General features: G+C 44.9%; 1 protein-coding gene across 2 annotated transcripts in view; it reads right to left on the bottom strand.

The window, feature by feature from the left end:
• ELOVL5 (ELOVL fatty acid elongase 5) overlaps nucleotides 1–18363 on the bottom strand; it is an 81139-nt gene that overhangs the window by 6645 nt on the left and 56131 nt on the right. For both annotated transcript variants that reach the window (XM_079780854.1, XM_079780855.1), the window contains exons 3-5: nucleotides 16063–16250; nucleotides 1423–1500; nucleotides 392–563 (exon numbers count right to left, since the gene is read on the bottom strand). In XM_079780854.1, the coding sequence (XP_079636980.1) occupies nucleotides 392–563; nucleotides 1423–1500; nucleotides 16063–16250 (438 nt within the window). The remainder of the gene's footprint in view (nucleotides 1–391; nucleotides 564–1422; nucleotides 1501–16062; nucleotides 16251–18363) is intronic.

The following is an 18363-nucleotide window of genomic DNA, read 5'->3' as shown; positions in this document are numbered from 1 at the left end:
TGGCGCTCACTCCAAGGTGTGACTGCATCTTCCTGGCCTGCCCGCCAGTCAAACATCTTCCACGTGGCAGAGAAACATCAGAAATAACCTGGAACTGCCGCCCTGCATGGCAGAGAACACTGTCCCTGTTTCTTAACATGCCCCAGGCTGGGGATTTTTTATTTCGCTCCTCCTACCCAGATCAGCACAGACCATTCACTAAACTAGGAAAAGGCCGTGGCCTCATACTGAGCGCACAGGCCACACAGACTCTGGTTAGAAGCATCCCGGACACAACACTCAAGTGCTTGACCTAGAAATCTACAGAAACGGCTCCTTGTCTACGAGCCTTGATTTCAACTGGGAGTTTTTGCTCACACCTGTCCCCAAGCCCCCTCTACGTGAGACTTACAGTGGCCGCAGGGGACCCAGTTCATCACGAACCACCAGATGTTCAGCATGGAGGCATGGTGGTAGACGTGCAGGACCGTGATCTGGTGGTTGTTCTTGCGCAGGATGAAGAAGAAGGTGTCCATGAACTCAATGAGTTTGGAGAAGTAGTACCACCAGAGGACACGGATAATCTAGGAGGAAGGCCATCAGTGTTTCTCTGGGACATCTCCTCTGACACCTTTCCCGACACCCCAGTACCCCATGTTGGCTCGAAGAAGCCTGAGCGCCCTGCTGGCCCCTACAGACCTTGGTTAAAGCCACTTGCTGGTCGCTCAAAAGTGGCTTTAACCAAAGAGCACGGTGTGGGGAGGTTTGAAATAACAGCAGGGGAGGTTTTAAAAGGGCCACTGACACCCTTCAAGACTAAAAACCAGGAGGCTTCATAGTTCAAAACACTGGAGTTGGCCTGTTTTCTTTGGAGCCTGCAGAGCCATCGGGACAGAAAAGCCACCCAAGGGGGACTCCTGATTTCAGGGGCTGGCGTGGGGCAGGGGACAGGGCATGAGGCCAAGAAAAAAGAAACTGGAACTTCCAGTGTCAGGTCCCCGCCCACCTGGGTGTCACAGGGTGCTCTAAGGAGATGGCTGCCCCTGCGGAGCTCGCTCCACCTTTTATGTCAGAACAAACACGCAGGGAGGGAGTCAGAATCTGCCGGCCACCACGCAGAGGACGCTCAGAGGAATAGCCGTTATTCTACGATCCCATTTACAGAAACAATGCATAACTATGGATAAATGCATGCATTTCCCCCCTGGAAACTGTTAATAGGACTTACTTTTGCAGAGAAGGAAACTTTAGTTTTCATTTTGTACCTTTACATGTTGTTCAAATTTCATTATTTTGTGTACATACTGCTTTTTTAAGGGTCTCTTAAAAATGTCAACAGGGATGACCTGGACAGTGAGGTTATAAGCCGTTTTGTTTTGTCTTTTGTGCAAATTGTTTTTTAAATTAAAAAAACGATTTAAAATAAATAAAGAGGGACAGTACCTTCATATCTGCTTCACCCGCGCTGCGTGTACCCTGACAGAAGAAGTTGTATTTGCCTTCCCATACTCCTGTCACTAACTAAAAAAAAAAGAAGAAGAAAAACCAATTACCAACACTATCAGAACATTAAAGCCCTAATCAATGAAAGTTCATGAGTTTCAGAATCACTGAAAATTGACCTTGGGCTGGCTGAGGCAAGTTTGCTCTGAGCAAAACACATAATGACAGGGGAGCGTGAATAAAGCTTAAGTTGAAATGACTTGAGCCTCGATTTCACAAGGGGTGGACCGGGTGAGAGGAGGAGGAGTGCACCCGGGAGCTCTCCTGGCTGCAGTTCTCCAAGCAGCTTCTCTCCAAGCTGACTTCCTCCAGATTCCTCGATTCCTGAGGCCATCACAAGCACCCTGCCAATTCCAAGGCCTCCATAAACCCAACCGCAGGCTCCCAGCCCTGCCCCCAGGGCCTCAGGGCACACCACCACACGGGCTTTCCCTCAGCCACTGCTTCTTAAACTTGTGTCCAACCAGAGCCACCCCAAGGGCGTATTACCACACAGATGGCTGGCAGGGTTTCTGATCCAGCAGCAGGCCACCTGGGCGGGCTCTAAGAACTCTTATTTCCAACAAGTGCTCACACTTTGGGAACCACTGCTAGAAGTCTAGGGGTCATTTAGTCCAGCCTCATCATTGTTTCCTGTGGCCGTGGCATCTGCTGGATCCATGCATTAGACCTCTACAGACTGAGGAAGCTGTGCCCATTCCTCAGAATTCACCTCAGCACAGTGGGAAAGCACCCCAGAATTGGGGTGCAAGCTCCAGGTGGCAGCTCACTGTGGGGGCCTCAGTGTCCTCTTGTGCACACAATGAGGACACACCTGGCCTAGAGGAGACCCACAGACCCACTCCAACGTTCCAGGTCTGATTTGACCACCCTGTGCATGTCCACTGTCTACTACGTTCTAGACAAACACTCTTGAGATGCTATTCTTTGTCCAGGTAAACTGCAGGTCCCTGCTTCCTCCTAAAGCCTAGGCCAGTGGTCGGCAAACTGCAGCTCTTGAGCCGCGGTTTGCCACTCTGTTGACTAATGAGTTTGCCGACCACTGGGATAGGGGCTTAATCACAAGGAACAACAACAGCCTGTAATTATTGGAACCGAGTGTCTAGGTCAGTGGTCGGCAAACTCATTAGTCAACAGAGCAGCAAACCGTGGCTCACGAGCCGCAGTTTGCCGACCACTGGCCTAGGGCAACCTTGAATGTTCCTGGCGATGGTGCTTCTGGTGGCCAATTGGCACCAGATGGGGAGAGATTTGAGGTGGCCTGCCTTGTGCCTGATCTCATCCCAGTGTCCAACCCAAGGACAGGCCCTGGTGTTCAAAGTGTGTTCCTCAGTCCGGCTGCATAAGCATCACATGGGAACTTAAAAGACACGCAAATTCCTGAGCCCACCCCAGACCTTCAGAACGAAAACTCTGAGGATGGACCATCAAGTCCTGGATCACAGAACCTTTGAGAATCTAATGCTGTGGTTTACAAAGTGCAGTCCCAAGCCAGCAGCAGCAGCATCACCCAGGAATTTGTTAGAAATCGCAAGCCCCACACCACACTTCTTACTGAGTCAGAAATTTCTGGGTGTGAAGCCCAGCGGTGCAATAATAGGTTGGTTGCTTCCCATGTGATCGGATGCAGTTAGGGGTAAGAACCACTAGTTGGAAGCTGTAGTTCCCATTCTAGCTGCATAACTGGATCACCTGGGAGCTTGTAACAGTTGCTAACTTCTAGCCTCCTCCAGACCATTAATCCAGAGTTTTGAGGAGCCTTTTACAAAGCTCTCAAAGTAATTCTGAGGTGTAACTAGGACCACTGGTTTCGAGCTCCTTAACTTCAAATAGAAAGGATTCGCATCCCAGTGCCTTGAGAAAGGTGTAACTGAGAACACAGGACTCCAGAGCCTCCCCACGCCCCTGCCTTTGAGCAGAGTTGAACTGGGGGAGCAGCTCCCTCAGGGAACAAAGGATTGCAAGGGTCTAAAGACACATTGCTAAACCTTCCCCAGTCTGACCTCAGAAGTAAATCCTGGCAGTGGGTGTACCCACTGAAACCCCTGTTTAGAACCTGACTGTTCTATTCACTTCTTTTTTGTTGCTTCCTTCTACTTTGTCATCTTTTATACATAAGAAAGCATTAAGAGTTAACACACTTTTCCATGGACAAAGGTCAACACAGACTTAGAGTACAGGAGGGGAGGCATCATTCTATGATGGAAGCACCGGGATCAGGAGGCAGAAGAAGAGTGCCAGGGCCAGGTAGGCAACCTCCATTCAGGCGCCCAGGACCAGCTAGTCCTTGGTTGTTTTTTACTGTGAAAAGACAAGGTTGGACTAAATATCTCTAAAGGTTCCGTTCTAATTTTCTACAATCTCTATGTTAAGATTTCTTCATCTGATCTTTGAAAGACCAGCACCCACAAGGTAATTTATTAGAAGGTATATTATCTTATTGATCTTATACAACTCTCTAAAGTTATGGCCAGATAAGCATACTACATGCAGACCTATCAGAAGTCCCAGGAATCAAGATAAAAAGCCTGAGTCCAAAGTGCAGTTGGGAGAGGTTTTACAACTAAGGATAGAAAGAAGAAGCCTCATCAAGACTGACAGGAGGGGCAGAGGCATCGAATGGGTTGGTCTCACACCCATGTGTGGTGGATAAAAATAAGGAGGGATAGCTTGGTTGCAGAGGTCCCCCCAGAGGAGCAAGGGGTCCCAGCCCCACAACAGTCCCCCCTTCCATCCCAAGGTTCCAGAGCTGGGAAGAGAAGTCCCCATAACTGTGGGATGTAAAAACCAGCAGGGATTGAGGCTGAGTGAGATGGAAGGCTTCTGGAGTCCCAGGCAGTTCCTCTTAAAGGGCCTGCCCACGGACTTACTCAGACTCACTCCTTCTGAGCTCCAGCTCTAGGGAGCAGCTTGAAAGGAACTGGAGACAGACAGGGAGGAAGTGAATTGTCTGGCTTCAGGGTGAGAAGCAGAAGGGCAGCTTTCTCCCAGACAGAAGTGCAGATAGAGGCCATTGCTCCTTTGCTGAGCTCTTTCCCCACAGAGCGGGCAGGCAGGCACCATTTCTGAGTCTCCAACCTGGTTCACACGGTTTGCCACCCTGGTGATTCCCTAAGACCCCACCCACCCAAGCAGTTTCCAGTGGCTTTTCCATACAAATGGCCTGTGTTGGCTCATGCTTCAGACTTTCCTAAAATCTCTCAAACAAGCATCTGGCCTTGGCGTGTCCAGGACCTCTCGCTGAGTGGCCACAGGCCCAGCACTAGCAGCAGCCAGCCTTGATTTGCAGCTAGGCCTCTCCTGGATACCACCTCCAAGTCCAGCACAAGTGGCAGCCATCTGCAGGACCCATGGCATGCTCTTGCTAGAGCACACCCATGCCTTGTATCTCTGTTCTTTTTCTCCTAGACTCGAAGGTACCCCATGAGACTTGCAATCAGGAGAGCAGTGGGCAGCAGCACCTCATCCAGGCTTACTCCCTGAACCTATCTCCAAGGCCCCTTTTTTCTCTGTCTCTCTCCTATTGCTTCTTCTACCTTAACTTCTTCCCCATAATCCCACTGACATCCCAATCTCAAATGTGGGCAGGGGTTGAGGGGTCTGTTAACTGGAGAAGGCACTCTCTGTCACATGCCTCCTTTCTCTTAAAATGTCTTTCACAAGGAATCCAGGCGGGATGGCCTCGACTCTAAGCTAATTAACCTAAAATCCTTTTTGCTCCCCTCATAAATGACAACAAAACAAATCTGCCTAAAACACCTATTGGAGGCTAAAGAACTCAAACTTAGGTCTTGGGTGGTGAACTGAGCATAATGCAAGTACACAAACCAGAAGCTTCTCACTGGGCCACCTCACTGCCGAGCGCACCACGCATCTACCTCAGAGGCCCCTGCAGGCACTCCACCAGGCTTCACTGCAACACTCCCTGGACCGATCACTGCAACACTCAAACCAGAGAATTCTGTGTTCAAAACCCTCTAGTGACTCGTCACGGACTTCAGAATGAAACCCATCCTAGGCACAGTGTTCAGAAATACACGTTCTTTTACAGTGATCCTCCACGCTAATCCTTCTCCCTGGCCAACAGCAGGCCGGACCCACCTCCGTCCTCCAAGCCTGCCTCTCCTGAGCCACTGCACGCAACCAAGGGGAAGAGCGCAGGTGTGGGCACTAGCCAGAACAAGGCTAACTCCTCGCTGATCAACTACGTTTAGCTGGGTGGCCTTGGGAAGGTGTTTTAATCTCTTTGGGCCTCAATTTCCTCACTGTTCAAAGAGGATAAAAATAATAGTCCCGCCTCTTAAGGCTGAGAAGTTAAGGAGATGGAGTGAGCAATGCTTCTCTTATCCCACCTGGAATGCAGGGTAAGCACAACCAATGTAAGCAACGACCTTTCCTTTCTTCCTTTCAGCTGGGATGCTCTGCAACCACGTACCCCATCTCCAGCTCTCAAAATCCCGTCTACCCGTCAAAGTTCGGTTAAAACTATTTGCTTCATGACTGCTCCCTTCAGCGCTCCAGCCTGCCGTCCATTCTTCCTCCAAGCTCACTCTGCGTGACTCGTACCTACTCGCTCACATGCTCCCTTTTAAGCCCTAGTTCAGTGGTCGGCAAACTCATTCGTCAACAGAGCCAAATATCAAGAGTACATACAACGATTGAAATTTCTTTTGAGAGCCAAATTTTTTAAACTTAAACTTCTTCTGACGCCACTTCTTCAAAATAGACTCGCCCAGGCCGTGGTATTTTGTGGAAGAGCCACATTCAAGGGGCCAAAGAGCTGCATGTGGCTCACGAGCCGCAGTTTGCCGACCACTGCCCTAGTTCATGGGTCTGTTTGAAGTAGCTGTGCAAGAGCTCAGCAGTGCCTGTGGCTCCCGCCTCCACGGAATCCAGCGCGGGCACTTGTACACAGAGGTGCCCAACAAGTATTAGCGGAACTACTGACAGCAGCTCAGGGTGCTGCTCTTGTTCCCCAGATCCAGATCTCATGTTTTATTTATAGGGAAAAAAAAAGGCTTTGTTTTTGCTTTGCAAATGGAGGAACTGGAATACAAGAAAGTGTCTCAATGAGGTCTGAACGTGACATTTATCTGAATTCTGTTCACAAGATGAAAACCAGTGGAAAGTTCAATTCTTAAGTATCCGTGGCTTCAGAAGGGTTAGAATAGCAACACCCGAGTTAAATTTTACTCATCTAAGAGTCTCAGAGCATCCTCCATAAAGCGGCCAGGACAGCGTCCTCTCCCCCGATTCCCGTCAGAAGGAAACCACACAGTTCTGGGCTTTAAGACCCTGTGGTGACTCATGACTGTGAGTAACAGACCCCAGAGGCTTTCCAAGCAAAGTCCTGGCCTTCCCTCCAGCCCTGCGAGGAGACAATGCTCCAGTCAACATCTCATCTCTCGGCCACTCTCCCTCCAGGGCTCAGGCTGGGCTTCTTTCCAAAGAGCTGCCTCTGTCGGTCCCTGGAAATTCACCGCAGGGGGAGAGGGCCGGGAGCTGCACAAAGGTGAGGCTTCTGGGAATCAGCTCAGAAGAGGGCAGGACTGTACTCCCATGGAAGAGGCCACAAGGAGCAGCTTCCTCTACCTGCCCAGGTCCCTGGACACCGCTGACCACTGCAGGGGAGCACCACACTCTACCTGGCTTCTCCCAGGTAACGGAGATACAGCAGCATCATGCAAACCCCATGTGCTCTCTCCTTCCTCAGAGTAAATAAAGCAAGCTTGAATCAGGCCATAAGCATGCGAAGAGCTATGATTAACGCCCAGTGAGAAGCTTTCTTCTCTCTTTGTGAGACAAACTCGATAACCAAAGGTGGTTTTTTTCATGCACCTTCTCAATTAAAGAAAAGTTAGGCGGGTACCACAGCTGGGTCTGGGATGAAGCAGTTTATGGAGTGAGTCATTTCTACTGCTGTGAGTTGACTTTTCTCAACGGACACCACATTTAACCACAAAGGAGGTATAAACTTTAGCATAACATCCATTTCTATGGTACCTTCCGGAATGCTACCAAAGCAGCTCCAGGAACAAGGACATTTGAGACACTTAAAAAATAAGCAGAAAAATGTCATCCTGGGTGGCCCTTATCAGTCATTCACCACAACACCCCAAGATGTCAGAGCAGCAAGATAACTCCTTTGGTGATAATGGCTTGATGAGCTGAGTGGGGATTATCCCCATACACAGAAATGCAATGAGAGGCAATGAGACAACCCACACTGGCATTCAAATGTATCGAGGGACATTCCTAAGCAATACCACCAAGTGTGTGGGGTTGACAATTTCACAACTTGGTTTCTAGGTGAACTTCCAAGTGTACATTTTTAGACCTAGTAGAAGCTCAAGTTTTTCATAAGGAAACGGAGGCAAGAAAGGGGTGGCCTGAAGTCATACAGCTTCATGGAAGCACTGCTGGGACCAGCACCCAGGAATCCTGATTCTCAGCACAGATGCAACGTCACACAGCGGTTCCTAGCCCCCTTGCCCTTCTCTGTCTGAGTGTGAACCTTCGTGCGCACAGTGTGGCTACTCCACCCATGAACAATTCTGTGGAAAAGTAGACCTTTAGCTGCATCTTTATCTTCAGCAGATGCTTGGTTTAAAATTAACCATCAGCTCCTCCAAAATTAAATGTACCTATTCCCTCTAGGGTTTAGCTGGCCAATCTCGGCAGTGCTGTTACGGAAGAGGGTCAGGTCAAAGCATGTGGTTTTGAATTTCAAACCGTTCATGTCCGGAGCACAGGATGCTCATTAAGATGATTTTATACCTGTGACCTCCAAAAGTGTCTCACTCCCCTTAAGACGGGGAACACCACTGGGTTAAAGCTGAATGGAATACTCTTGGTTAAGTCATAAGGAGAGGCTCTGTATACTAGAGAATTCTTTAGAACAAAGCACAAAGAAACTGCTTGTCCTCAAGCCCAACCTGGAACAGGTATGTCTGGCATCTCTCCCTGAACTCCAGGCCTGGCCCTCTTTGCTGCCAGTCCTTTTCTCCCTGCTCGGGCCTCCTGAGAGGTGGTTTCAGGCAGGTTGCTTCCACATACCCGGCAAGAAGTATTTATTTTATATTTCATGGGGGGTGGTAGTGGCTGGGGAGAGGAAAACCTCAAGCGAAGACTAAGCTTTTTGAGGCAGTGCTGCCCAGTGGTTTGGGTCCCAGGTCCACCCAGGCACTGTCTCTGTGTAGAAAGGGGGTAATAATAGTGCGATGAACATTAAATGAGTCAGCCCAGCACCTGGTATGAGGCAGGCTCTATAGAAGTCTTTGCTATGAGTCTAACCAAATGATAGCCAAACAGCTTCCAACACTCAACAGCCCATGACTAGGTCTGAAGTGGGGCTGCTCCTTCCGTGTCCAGAAGCCCCAGCCAGAGCATCCTCTGCATAATTTAAAGAGAGACCTCCAGCCCAATGACTGGCTTTGCAGCCTCGGTTTGCTGCAGCTGAGGGTTTGCAGAGTGATGTGCTCCTGTTACACCAGCCGCACAGCTGTGTTACCACAGGTTTGCAGGGTCAGCTTAGAGGACTCTGGATGGGCTTTGGACCAACCCCAAGCTGCCTCTCTACTGGAAGGCATTCCTGACTCTTCCCCTGGGTGTGAGGGGTGAGGAGAAGGCTGTGTGGGCCACATCCTTCTCTCCATTCTCCCCGCGGGTATGGCATTCCCTCAGGGCAGGCCCAGGTACACGAAGGGGCAAGCAACAGTGGAGTCTGCCACTCCCTGAGAGGGTTCTTTCTGAGCAAGGAATTTCAGCTGTTAAGGGGACTGAGAGTGGGAAGTATTTCAGGCAATGCTCAGGCCTCAGAAGTATTCATCTCACCAGATGTTTCAACTTTTCTGTACCTCTCTTACTGGGGAAAAAAAGCAGAATAATAAACATCTTTTTCAAAGGATTTTGGCAAACAAAATGAAATTTTTTATAAAACTCAATAATCAATTGCAAGGTTTCTTCAGTGTTTTTCCAAATGTCATTTTCCCACAATAACGTATCTATTTTAGGAAAGCCTGAAGGGAAAGAAAAACAAGACCCTTTAGAATATAATGTTTCCAAAGTAACTGCTCTGTGGTTCTAAGCGGGTGCTCAAAGCCAGAGCCCTGGGAGGAACGCCTGTCAGGTGCCCGGGGAGCTACTCCAACAGCAGCCACCCCCCAGTTAGAGAGGCTAGAAAGCAAAACACTCATCCCCTCAAATGCTCAGCTTCTTTCATCTTTCCAACAATGCAGCATCAGAAATCTTCAAAAGAATCTCAGAAAGCACTGATGTCTGGTCCCAGCAAGGCAGCAAAAGGAACAAAAGCAAAACCAACTCCCCCACTACTGACACAAACACAGAAATGCTACATGAATCACCAAAAACGCCAACGGCACTGATGCCTAATTACAAGGTGATGCTTTTCCCCCCAAAAAATTATTCTGTAAAGAGGAAGTTAGTCCTTTCAAAATCTTTTATTTGGGAAGACCCCATTTACCTGAGATGACCCCAGCAACTGCTAGTTTGAGATGCTTAACAGAATGCCCAACAAACCATTCTACTTTTTTTTTAAATGGTAAAGAAATTTAATGTAGATTTAATATTTATTACCAGAGGCATGGCATCACAGACATAGCTGAAAGAAACCGTTTCAAAGAATATTTTTAAAAGCAATATAGCAATGGTTCAGTTTGGAGATCACTGTCTTACATCTCTATCATGGAGAAAAACAACAATAATGTTTCATTTTATAGAATGAAAAAAGAATGAGAAATGAACTTTTAGAAAGAAAATATAGTCATTGAAACTAAAAATGAATGAGATAACAGATTAGACAATTGAAAGTATGCGTGAATTAGAAGAATGCAGAAGAGAGATAGAAAGCTACAAAAAAATACAAAAGAGAGGGCATGTGGAGTCTGAGTCCCACATGTGTCTAACGGAGCTCGAGGAGGCACTGGAGATGGAGGGAGAAAGGCGGTTAAGGAGAAGAAGCTGAGTACTTTCCCAAATTAATGAAACAAATTCTCAGATATCAGGCACATAGCCCCGATTGAGGTAAATAAAAATGGATGACTAAGCACACTATTTTATTTTTAAATGCAATTTTAAAATACCTGGAAAGAAAAAGATGACCTACAAATGTACAAAAATGAGACTGCAGCATAATTCTCTGGAATAAATCTTCAGAGTCCTCAGGAAAAATAATTTAGAATTCTACACCCTGCTAAATACATAAATACAAAGCATAAATACAAATAAAATGATGTCAAATAGAAACTCATAGAATGTATCCTTTACAGAAAAGAACTACTTCAAAAGGAAACTGAACCTCAAAGTAAAGAATGGATTTCACAGATCAATAGTGAGAGAAAAAAATCAGTAAGCATTGATTGTGATAATGATGGTTGGTTAGGACCTTAGGAAAAGGTCGAACTAAACATTTGCTAACAATAACATGGAGGATGGGGAATCAGAGATGAACTTTTCTAAGCTTCTTGTATTATTTAGGAAAATAGAATCACTTTAGACTTTATTAACTTAAGAAAGCATGTTAAGGCTTGGCCAGTGTTACTCAATGGTTAGAGCACTGGCCCACACACCAAAGGGTCGCAGGTTCCATTCCTGGTCAAGGGCACGTATCTGGGTTGTAGGTTTGATCCCAGCCCCAGTTGGAGTGCATGCAGGAGGCAACTGATCAATGTCTCTCTATTTCTCTCTCTCCCCCCTCTCTCTCTCTCTCTCTTAAAAAAAAAAATCAATGGAAGAAACATTCTTGGTGAGAGTTAACAAAATATAAAAAATATGGGTAACTAATAGAATTAGATGAATAACTTTTAAATCAGTAAAATGAAAAAAATATATAAAATTCAAAAGAAAGCAAACCAAAAAAAGGACAAAGAAAATATGTACACTCACAAAAAAGACAGAAATTATTCCAAATAATTAATATGCTACATGAAAATGGACTAAATTTCCCCACTAAAAGACAAGAGACTGTCAGAATGGGCCATTAAACTCCCATATGAGTATCTGGTAAAAACAGAACAAAACAATCACATTTGCACAAGGAGACATATCCAAGGATATTCAACATAACTATTAATTGGAAACCTTATGTCCATAAAAAAAAAAATCACACAGATAAAATGGTATAAGAAATTCTAACACTGAAATAACAGAGAAGTTAAACCAAATATATTAACCTTAAAATTCAACATGAATTCATCTCAAAATATGTCAACTGAAAAAAGTTATTTGAAAAAGAGTATAAACAGTATACCATTTATGTAAATTAAAAAAAAACTGTCTCAGAATATACTATATATTGTCATGTATACATACATATATAGTAAAAGCATAAAAATATATCCAGAGAAGAAACATATGACCTTTAGAAGAAAGTTAAATGCATTTTGTAATGTTTTCTTTTACAGACAAAAAATTCAAACCAATAAGAAAACGTTAATACTTGTTAGGTGCATAGATATCATTTATGTGATTTTATTTTCCATATTTTAAAGTAGTTCCAAAATTACAAGTTAATGTGAAAATTGCAAAGAGAAAGAAAGAATAAGTTTTGGATCTGTGCCAATCTAAATGCATAGCTGTCAATCACTGTTTTAAAATTACACTTTAAATGTCTGAATGTGTGTGTGTCAGAGAATTCTCTCCCACTACTCACAACATATACTTCTAACTGCAAGGGAATAAACACATATAAATACTAAAAAAATAATCTTTTTGTAATCTGTGATTTGTCTTTGTTAGATAAAGTAAACTGTGGTTCTGGCATTCGCTTTCCTCTATCCTAATGCTTAGGACACATTGGGTGGACCATACCAACAAGGGAAGAAAAAGATGCGGAATAAACATTGTCAGGACAGTCATCCTGCAAGCCTGTGATCTGTGTGAGAGGATGCTAGAGGGCACATCCACCAGAGCCCTTTAATGGAAAAATATGTGTCATGTTCCTGGGGAATGGGAAAGCAAACTACGCTGAAAAATCATGCCTGTAGCCAAGTCCCCTCACAGCTTCACAGAGGAAATGATCCTTGAATCGAGTCCTCAAAAATGAGATAGAGGCTGTCAAACCGAAATGGGCCTAGGTCAGAAAGGAGGGAATTTTTAAGGGGTTGGGACCAAAGAATTAAAGAGCCTGGTGCTGGAGGGGGCAGGGGCAGTCGAGTAGAGCTGGGCATAATGGACAGGTTACGAAAGCTCAGTGGTTCCTCCTAAGAAGAGGTTAGCAGGCAGTTCTCTCGGTTCAAAGTCATGTGGGCTGTGCAATACTAACCCCAGCAGCTACTGAAGAGTCCCAGGATCAGTGCAGGGAGCGGGCTGAACAGGGACGGTCCCTCTTGGACTATAACAAATCAAGCACTTAGATCCCCTCTGCTTAGTGGTGAGGCCGAGGCAAAGAGAAGACAGCAGACACACCAAAATGGTTCCACATCAGGACAGAGCAGCTGCCTAAGTGGGAACCTCATGTTTAACCTCATGTTTGATATGTGCACACAAAGGAGTCAGAAGTAGCTCAGACAGCTTGCTGGGTGGGCCAAGGGAAATGCAAGTGCAGCCTCGTCATTTGGAAAAGCCACAGTTTCGCATTGGGTAGGTGGGGATTCCCAATCAGAGTTTGGGACCAGGGGAAAGACAAGTAGATAGTTAAACAAACAAACAAACACAGTGCGGCATTTATTCAGATGAAATATGCCCTCTCTGAGGATAGAAAGGAACACAAGGTTTTTATGTTTGCTACGGGGGAACTTTTACAAAGCTGAGTTAATGCAAACTAAGTTGTTTTTCTTTTATAACTTCAAATTTTATTTCTGAATAAGAAATAAGATCATTATTGATTGTATCTTAGACAACCCCTAATTTAACAAGTAAAAGCTAAAAGGCTTGCCATGAAGTCCTATACTTTCAATCTAAAACATCTCACTGTTCAAATATACTTCTAATCAGGGATCTATGACCTTTTTCCTGGAAATAAACACCAAATTCATGAGATAAGTAAAAGTAATGCCATGATTCTTTTTAATTTTCTTCCTAACAAATGCATAAACTACAAACAAGTCTCCTTTCTTTTTACATTTTAAACTCAGTTACTTGATTTTAAAACTGTCATGTATTTACCTTCTAGAACTTTTACAGTTTCTGTGATTACCCCCCATTTCCTTTTTATCTATTTTCTTTCAAGATTTCTCCTGGTCTGCTTTAGTGACAATTCTTTTTGTCTTAACCTAGAACTTGCAAAGGCAGCTGTGAATTCACGCCACAGGATTAAATAAACAAAAATATCAATGACTAAACATTTATTTTTTAAATTCTTTACAGACCCAAATATGTAGATAAGCAAGAGGGTAAAGATTAACAATCATGACCATGTCAGTTGTGTGGCCACAGGCAAATGACTCTAACTCTTGGGATATTTCTCTGAAGCCAGGGCCTGCTGGGCTCCACGACCGCCTCAGCTTGTTCTGTTGCAGCTCCCCGGCTGCCCTCCTGCTTTAGTAGTCCCTAGAATATAAGTGCTAAGTACAAAAAGAAAAACCGGGAGCGAAAATGAAATGAAAAAACTTGACAAACGATATGTTATCATGGTACTTCTGATGAGGTTATGTTAGTACAGAGGGGAAAAAAGCCAACTGTAACTATCGTTTAAGTTGGAGTACCAGGGCTTATTTCAAACTCAGGCATATCTGATCTGGGTACAGTTTATAATCTTAATTTGATTTAAGGAATATTGCCCCCCCCCACCCCCTTATCTATGACTTCCCTGTGTATTTTAAATTGTGAGTTAAACTGTTATTTTCCGTCTCTGTATATTTCTTAAACCTCCATAGTCAATGCACAGGCACTGCTCAATGCCTTCTATTGTGCTCATGAAGCTGTCAGAAGAAAATCTATACTTATTATAATGCTTTCACTCATTTATACAAAGCAGCAATGTATGCAGCACTTGCCCCCTCTCTTCACCAAGAAGTGATCTGTTTAAGAGAGGTTACATGATGAAGCTACTGCTCTATTGTAGGGTCAGAGAAACATTCAAGGCATCAGGTGCTTAAGTCCTATAAGACTTAATCATCTTACATATTTTTTTTCTCTAGACGATTGCTGTATAGTAAGAAACCCTGTGAGAGCTTTCTTAATGAAATAGCTCTCGCATCTATCAATTATGAGGAAGTAAACGGTTCAGCCTAAAAAGCCTGCCAGCTGGCTGCGGTTGTGTCCCTTGGACACACAGCGATGTGCAGTGCTGGGGCCTGGAGTCCCTCCTGCGCACTGGCCCTGCCTCCAGTCCTGCCATCTCCATCTTGCAGGCTAATTAAACTGCCCCTGTTCTAGAATAGGACAGAAACAAAGCAAACGAGGAGTTGCAAGCATTTGACAGAGAGTCAAGCATAAAAGTAATAATGATAGTAGCATCTAGCGTTCTAGTCACAAAATCGTTGCCATGGCTTATGAAATACGTGTGGGAGAACAAGACACAGACCTCCCACAGCTACAACACCTCTGATGATCAAATGCAATGTTTCCCAATAGCTTATACACCCACATCCATTCTCAGACACAGCCAGCCACACGCAGACAGGGAGACATCACGGCCTGAGGCTGACCCAAATTTATTCTTTCTTTAAACACTAATTTTAAGATTGGTCTTCAGCACTCCCTTCCTTCTCCCCTTTATCTTATTCACTACTCCTTGGAGAATTAAAGTCACAATAAAAGGTCAAAAATCTGAACAGGACTGTTTAAAAGTGTCTGTTTTATGTATGGCTTAAATCTCCACCCCACAAATGCAGCAATAGTTCTGTGTTGTAGGACACTTGTGTTGTAAGCCTGAAAGGTGTAGTCCTTCCCCTAAAATTGTGCTTACCACTGGAGGGCAGCGCCCACCCCCTCCCCGCCCTCCCTCAGCTTTTGAAGGCTGTATTACTGTACTTTGCAAAATAGGAAGGACATAGTATCGATTCTGGTTTGTCTTTCATTTTTATTTAAGCTACATTTGACTTTGAGATCATCAATGTGGTCTCCAACATTCCAGTTATATAGAAGAAATAATTGGGTCTGAATATATGCAGACCATTCAAACCTTAACCTATCCAGTCTTCTTAGCTTTTAAAAAATAACTTGTCAAATCTCAAACCTATTTACAGTTATCAGATCTGGATGGAGGCTGACTTACCACAAACACAACCAAACACTGGTAACACCCACTTCCTTCCTCCCCATCCCCAAACAAGAACCATCTATTAAATACTTAAAATAAAATGCTCACAGATCTGTTTTTCACGTTTTGTTCATTTTCCACTCTGTATTCTGCTCGCATAAGAGTATTTCTGAAATATTTATTTTACTTCTAAACATAATACAAAGCATGAGAATCAATAGCAAAGGCTTCTATTTTACATATTCCAGAGGGCAAACAACGCTGGCATTTTGAAATATCAATTTTCAAACATACTCAAAGTGTATTAATGTACTTGCCCTCCCAGTTCCCCTACCACCTTCTTCATTTAGGAACACAATTCAGGATAGCAATATGAGCAGAGTTAAGTGAGAGGAAGCCCGTGGTAACCTCAGACCTACCTCACAGAACATATAGAGAGACAGCAAGGTGAGCCCAAGGTTATACACCACTAAAATTCTTCGGCAAGCGAGCGGCTGCCTGTTCTTCATGTATTTGGGCCCCAGCCATACAATTAGTAAGTATATGGTGGAGCAGATAAAAGTAGGTATATAATTGTCCAGAAGAAACCATCCTTTTACTCTGGTATCTGGAAAATAATAAAGGAACAATAGTTAGTGATCACCACAACATTTTTCAAATATCAAAAAAAATTTTCTCTAACCACAACTTTATAATAGTTCCCTGATACTAATGTTCCTATTACCAATGGAGCAACAAGAGGAAGCGTTGGGTTTTCGGTCTGTGCTATCCAAGATGAAGCTCCCTGGTACATGTTCTGAACAACAATGTGTATATTACTCATGATTTTTGCTAAGTAAAATAATAATTTAAAAAATCCTTCCCCAAAAACCTTAAAAAAAAAACCAAAAAAAAAAAAAAAAAGAGAGAGAGAGAGAGAGAAAGCTAAATTGTCCATTAACTGGATTTATCAACCAGGTTTGTTAAATTATGCACGGGGTAATGAAACCCTAGACACGGCAGTCTTTGAACTCCGAAGTCCTCCTTCTCAGCCAAGAGTCAGCAAGCCCTCCCAGCATGCAGACTCAGAGGCAACGTGCCACTTAGCCAGCTTAATGACAGTCACTGATTCGACAGGCAGCATCTGCTGGGAGCGCAACGGTCACCAGCACAGGGCACGGTGTTTTTTTTAAGTGAGGGTGAAGCAGCAATGACCAGTAAGTGACTATTTAAGGTATTACGGAACCACGTGAGGAGTAGAGGCTTGAGAAGACCTACATGGTTTCCAGGGAGCTACTTGGTCTAGGAGAGAACTCCCTTGCTCCCACTCCGTTTCCTAGGCAGGAATGAGGAGGAAAAGAAAATTAGTTCTAAGTAGCTGCCGGCAGCAATGACAACCTTCTCCTGGGATGGGAGTCAACTCCCTGGAAGCCACATCCCCTAGGTGTTATCTGTCTACTGCAAGATTCAACTTCCTCTTCTGGCCGACTCCCAGGAAGCCACCTCTGCAGCCTGTTCCCCGCGGTATCCTGCCCTGGCCAGCCCCCAAATCCGGTGGCTTCTCCAAGGCCCCCTCCTCTGGAGCTCAGAAGCACACGCAGGTCTCACATCCTGGATCTTCTGAGTCACAGCAGCTGAAAGGGACAGCCTGGGCTCCTCTGACCTCCTGGCGGGACCACCTTGCTCTTCTCTCCAGTGCTTTTCCCTTGACCTCATAGGACAAGCCTAAGTGTACTGGGAGGACCTACTGTCAGCCTGCTTTCCTGCAGATACCTTAAGTTCTCCCCCAGGTTTCCTGGATTTCCTCCTTGGCGTCAGAGGGAGATGGCCTCTCCCCTCTCCCACTAGAGTCGGGCTAGTGCGGCAGAAGGTGTTACCACCAGTTCTGTAGAATTGGTGGTTCTCAGAAGTCCTTCAGGGAAGTGGCCGGCCCCAGTGAGCTCAGCAAGGGGATTCTAACTTAACCTTTGTTTTCAGCTGTCAATTCTGAGAAAACAAGTTCCCATTTAGCAACTAACATCAGATGTTTGCGTGTGCGTTATGTATCACAAACACAATAAGCGCGCACACACAGAAATCTCCCATTTCCTTTTACTTAAAGCTGTGTCTGCACCTTGCTTTTTAAGTTTTATAACAGATCTTCATCTTTCTATATTAGCAAGTATCCAACCTCCTTCCACAGAACCTAGTACTTCCCGGGCGGCTGGGACCTAGCTAATCACGGTCATCCTCACCCACTCTCTGGTGACTGGTGCAGACATGGACATGTGAAGCGAAGATGGCCACTGAACTTTGAGAAGATGACAGCTGGTGAGGGACTCTGGGAAGGGTTTCCTTGTTTGTAAACCCATGCAGATGAGATTCCTTCCTCCTCTGCAGCCATCCCACCATGACGGGTGGGGAACCTGTGCTGAGGACAGAGCTGCTGCTGTACTGAGGATGCAAAGTAGAAAATGACACAAGAACAGGGATTGCTTAACAGCATTCAGCCTCTGAAATAACTCAGGAGTTGATGATCTTGCAATGCAAACTAGTCAGTTTTATTATCGTTTCAGCTAGTAAAAATGGAATTTTGGGGTCCCGTAAAGCTAAAGTGGGGCATCGTCCCAACACAAGCATACAGGTGGATCTAACTTGTTCTTTTTCATGGGCTGTACACAAATGTATTTAACCCGGCCCCTATGAATGGGCATCTAGGTTACTTCAGTTTTTTTTTTTTAATATATTTTTATTGATTTTTT

Source organism: Cnephaeus nilssonii (assembly GCF_951640355.1).
Source record: "Cnephaeus nilssonii genome assembly, chromosome: 9".
NCBI classification, from domain to species: domain Eukaryota; kingdom Metazoa; phylum Chordata; class Mammalia; order Chiroptera; family Vespertilionidae; genus Cnephaeus; species Cnephaeus nilssonii.
This window is presented reverse-complemented; position numbering and strand designations above follow the sequence as displayed.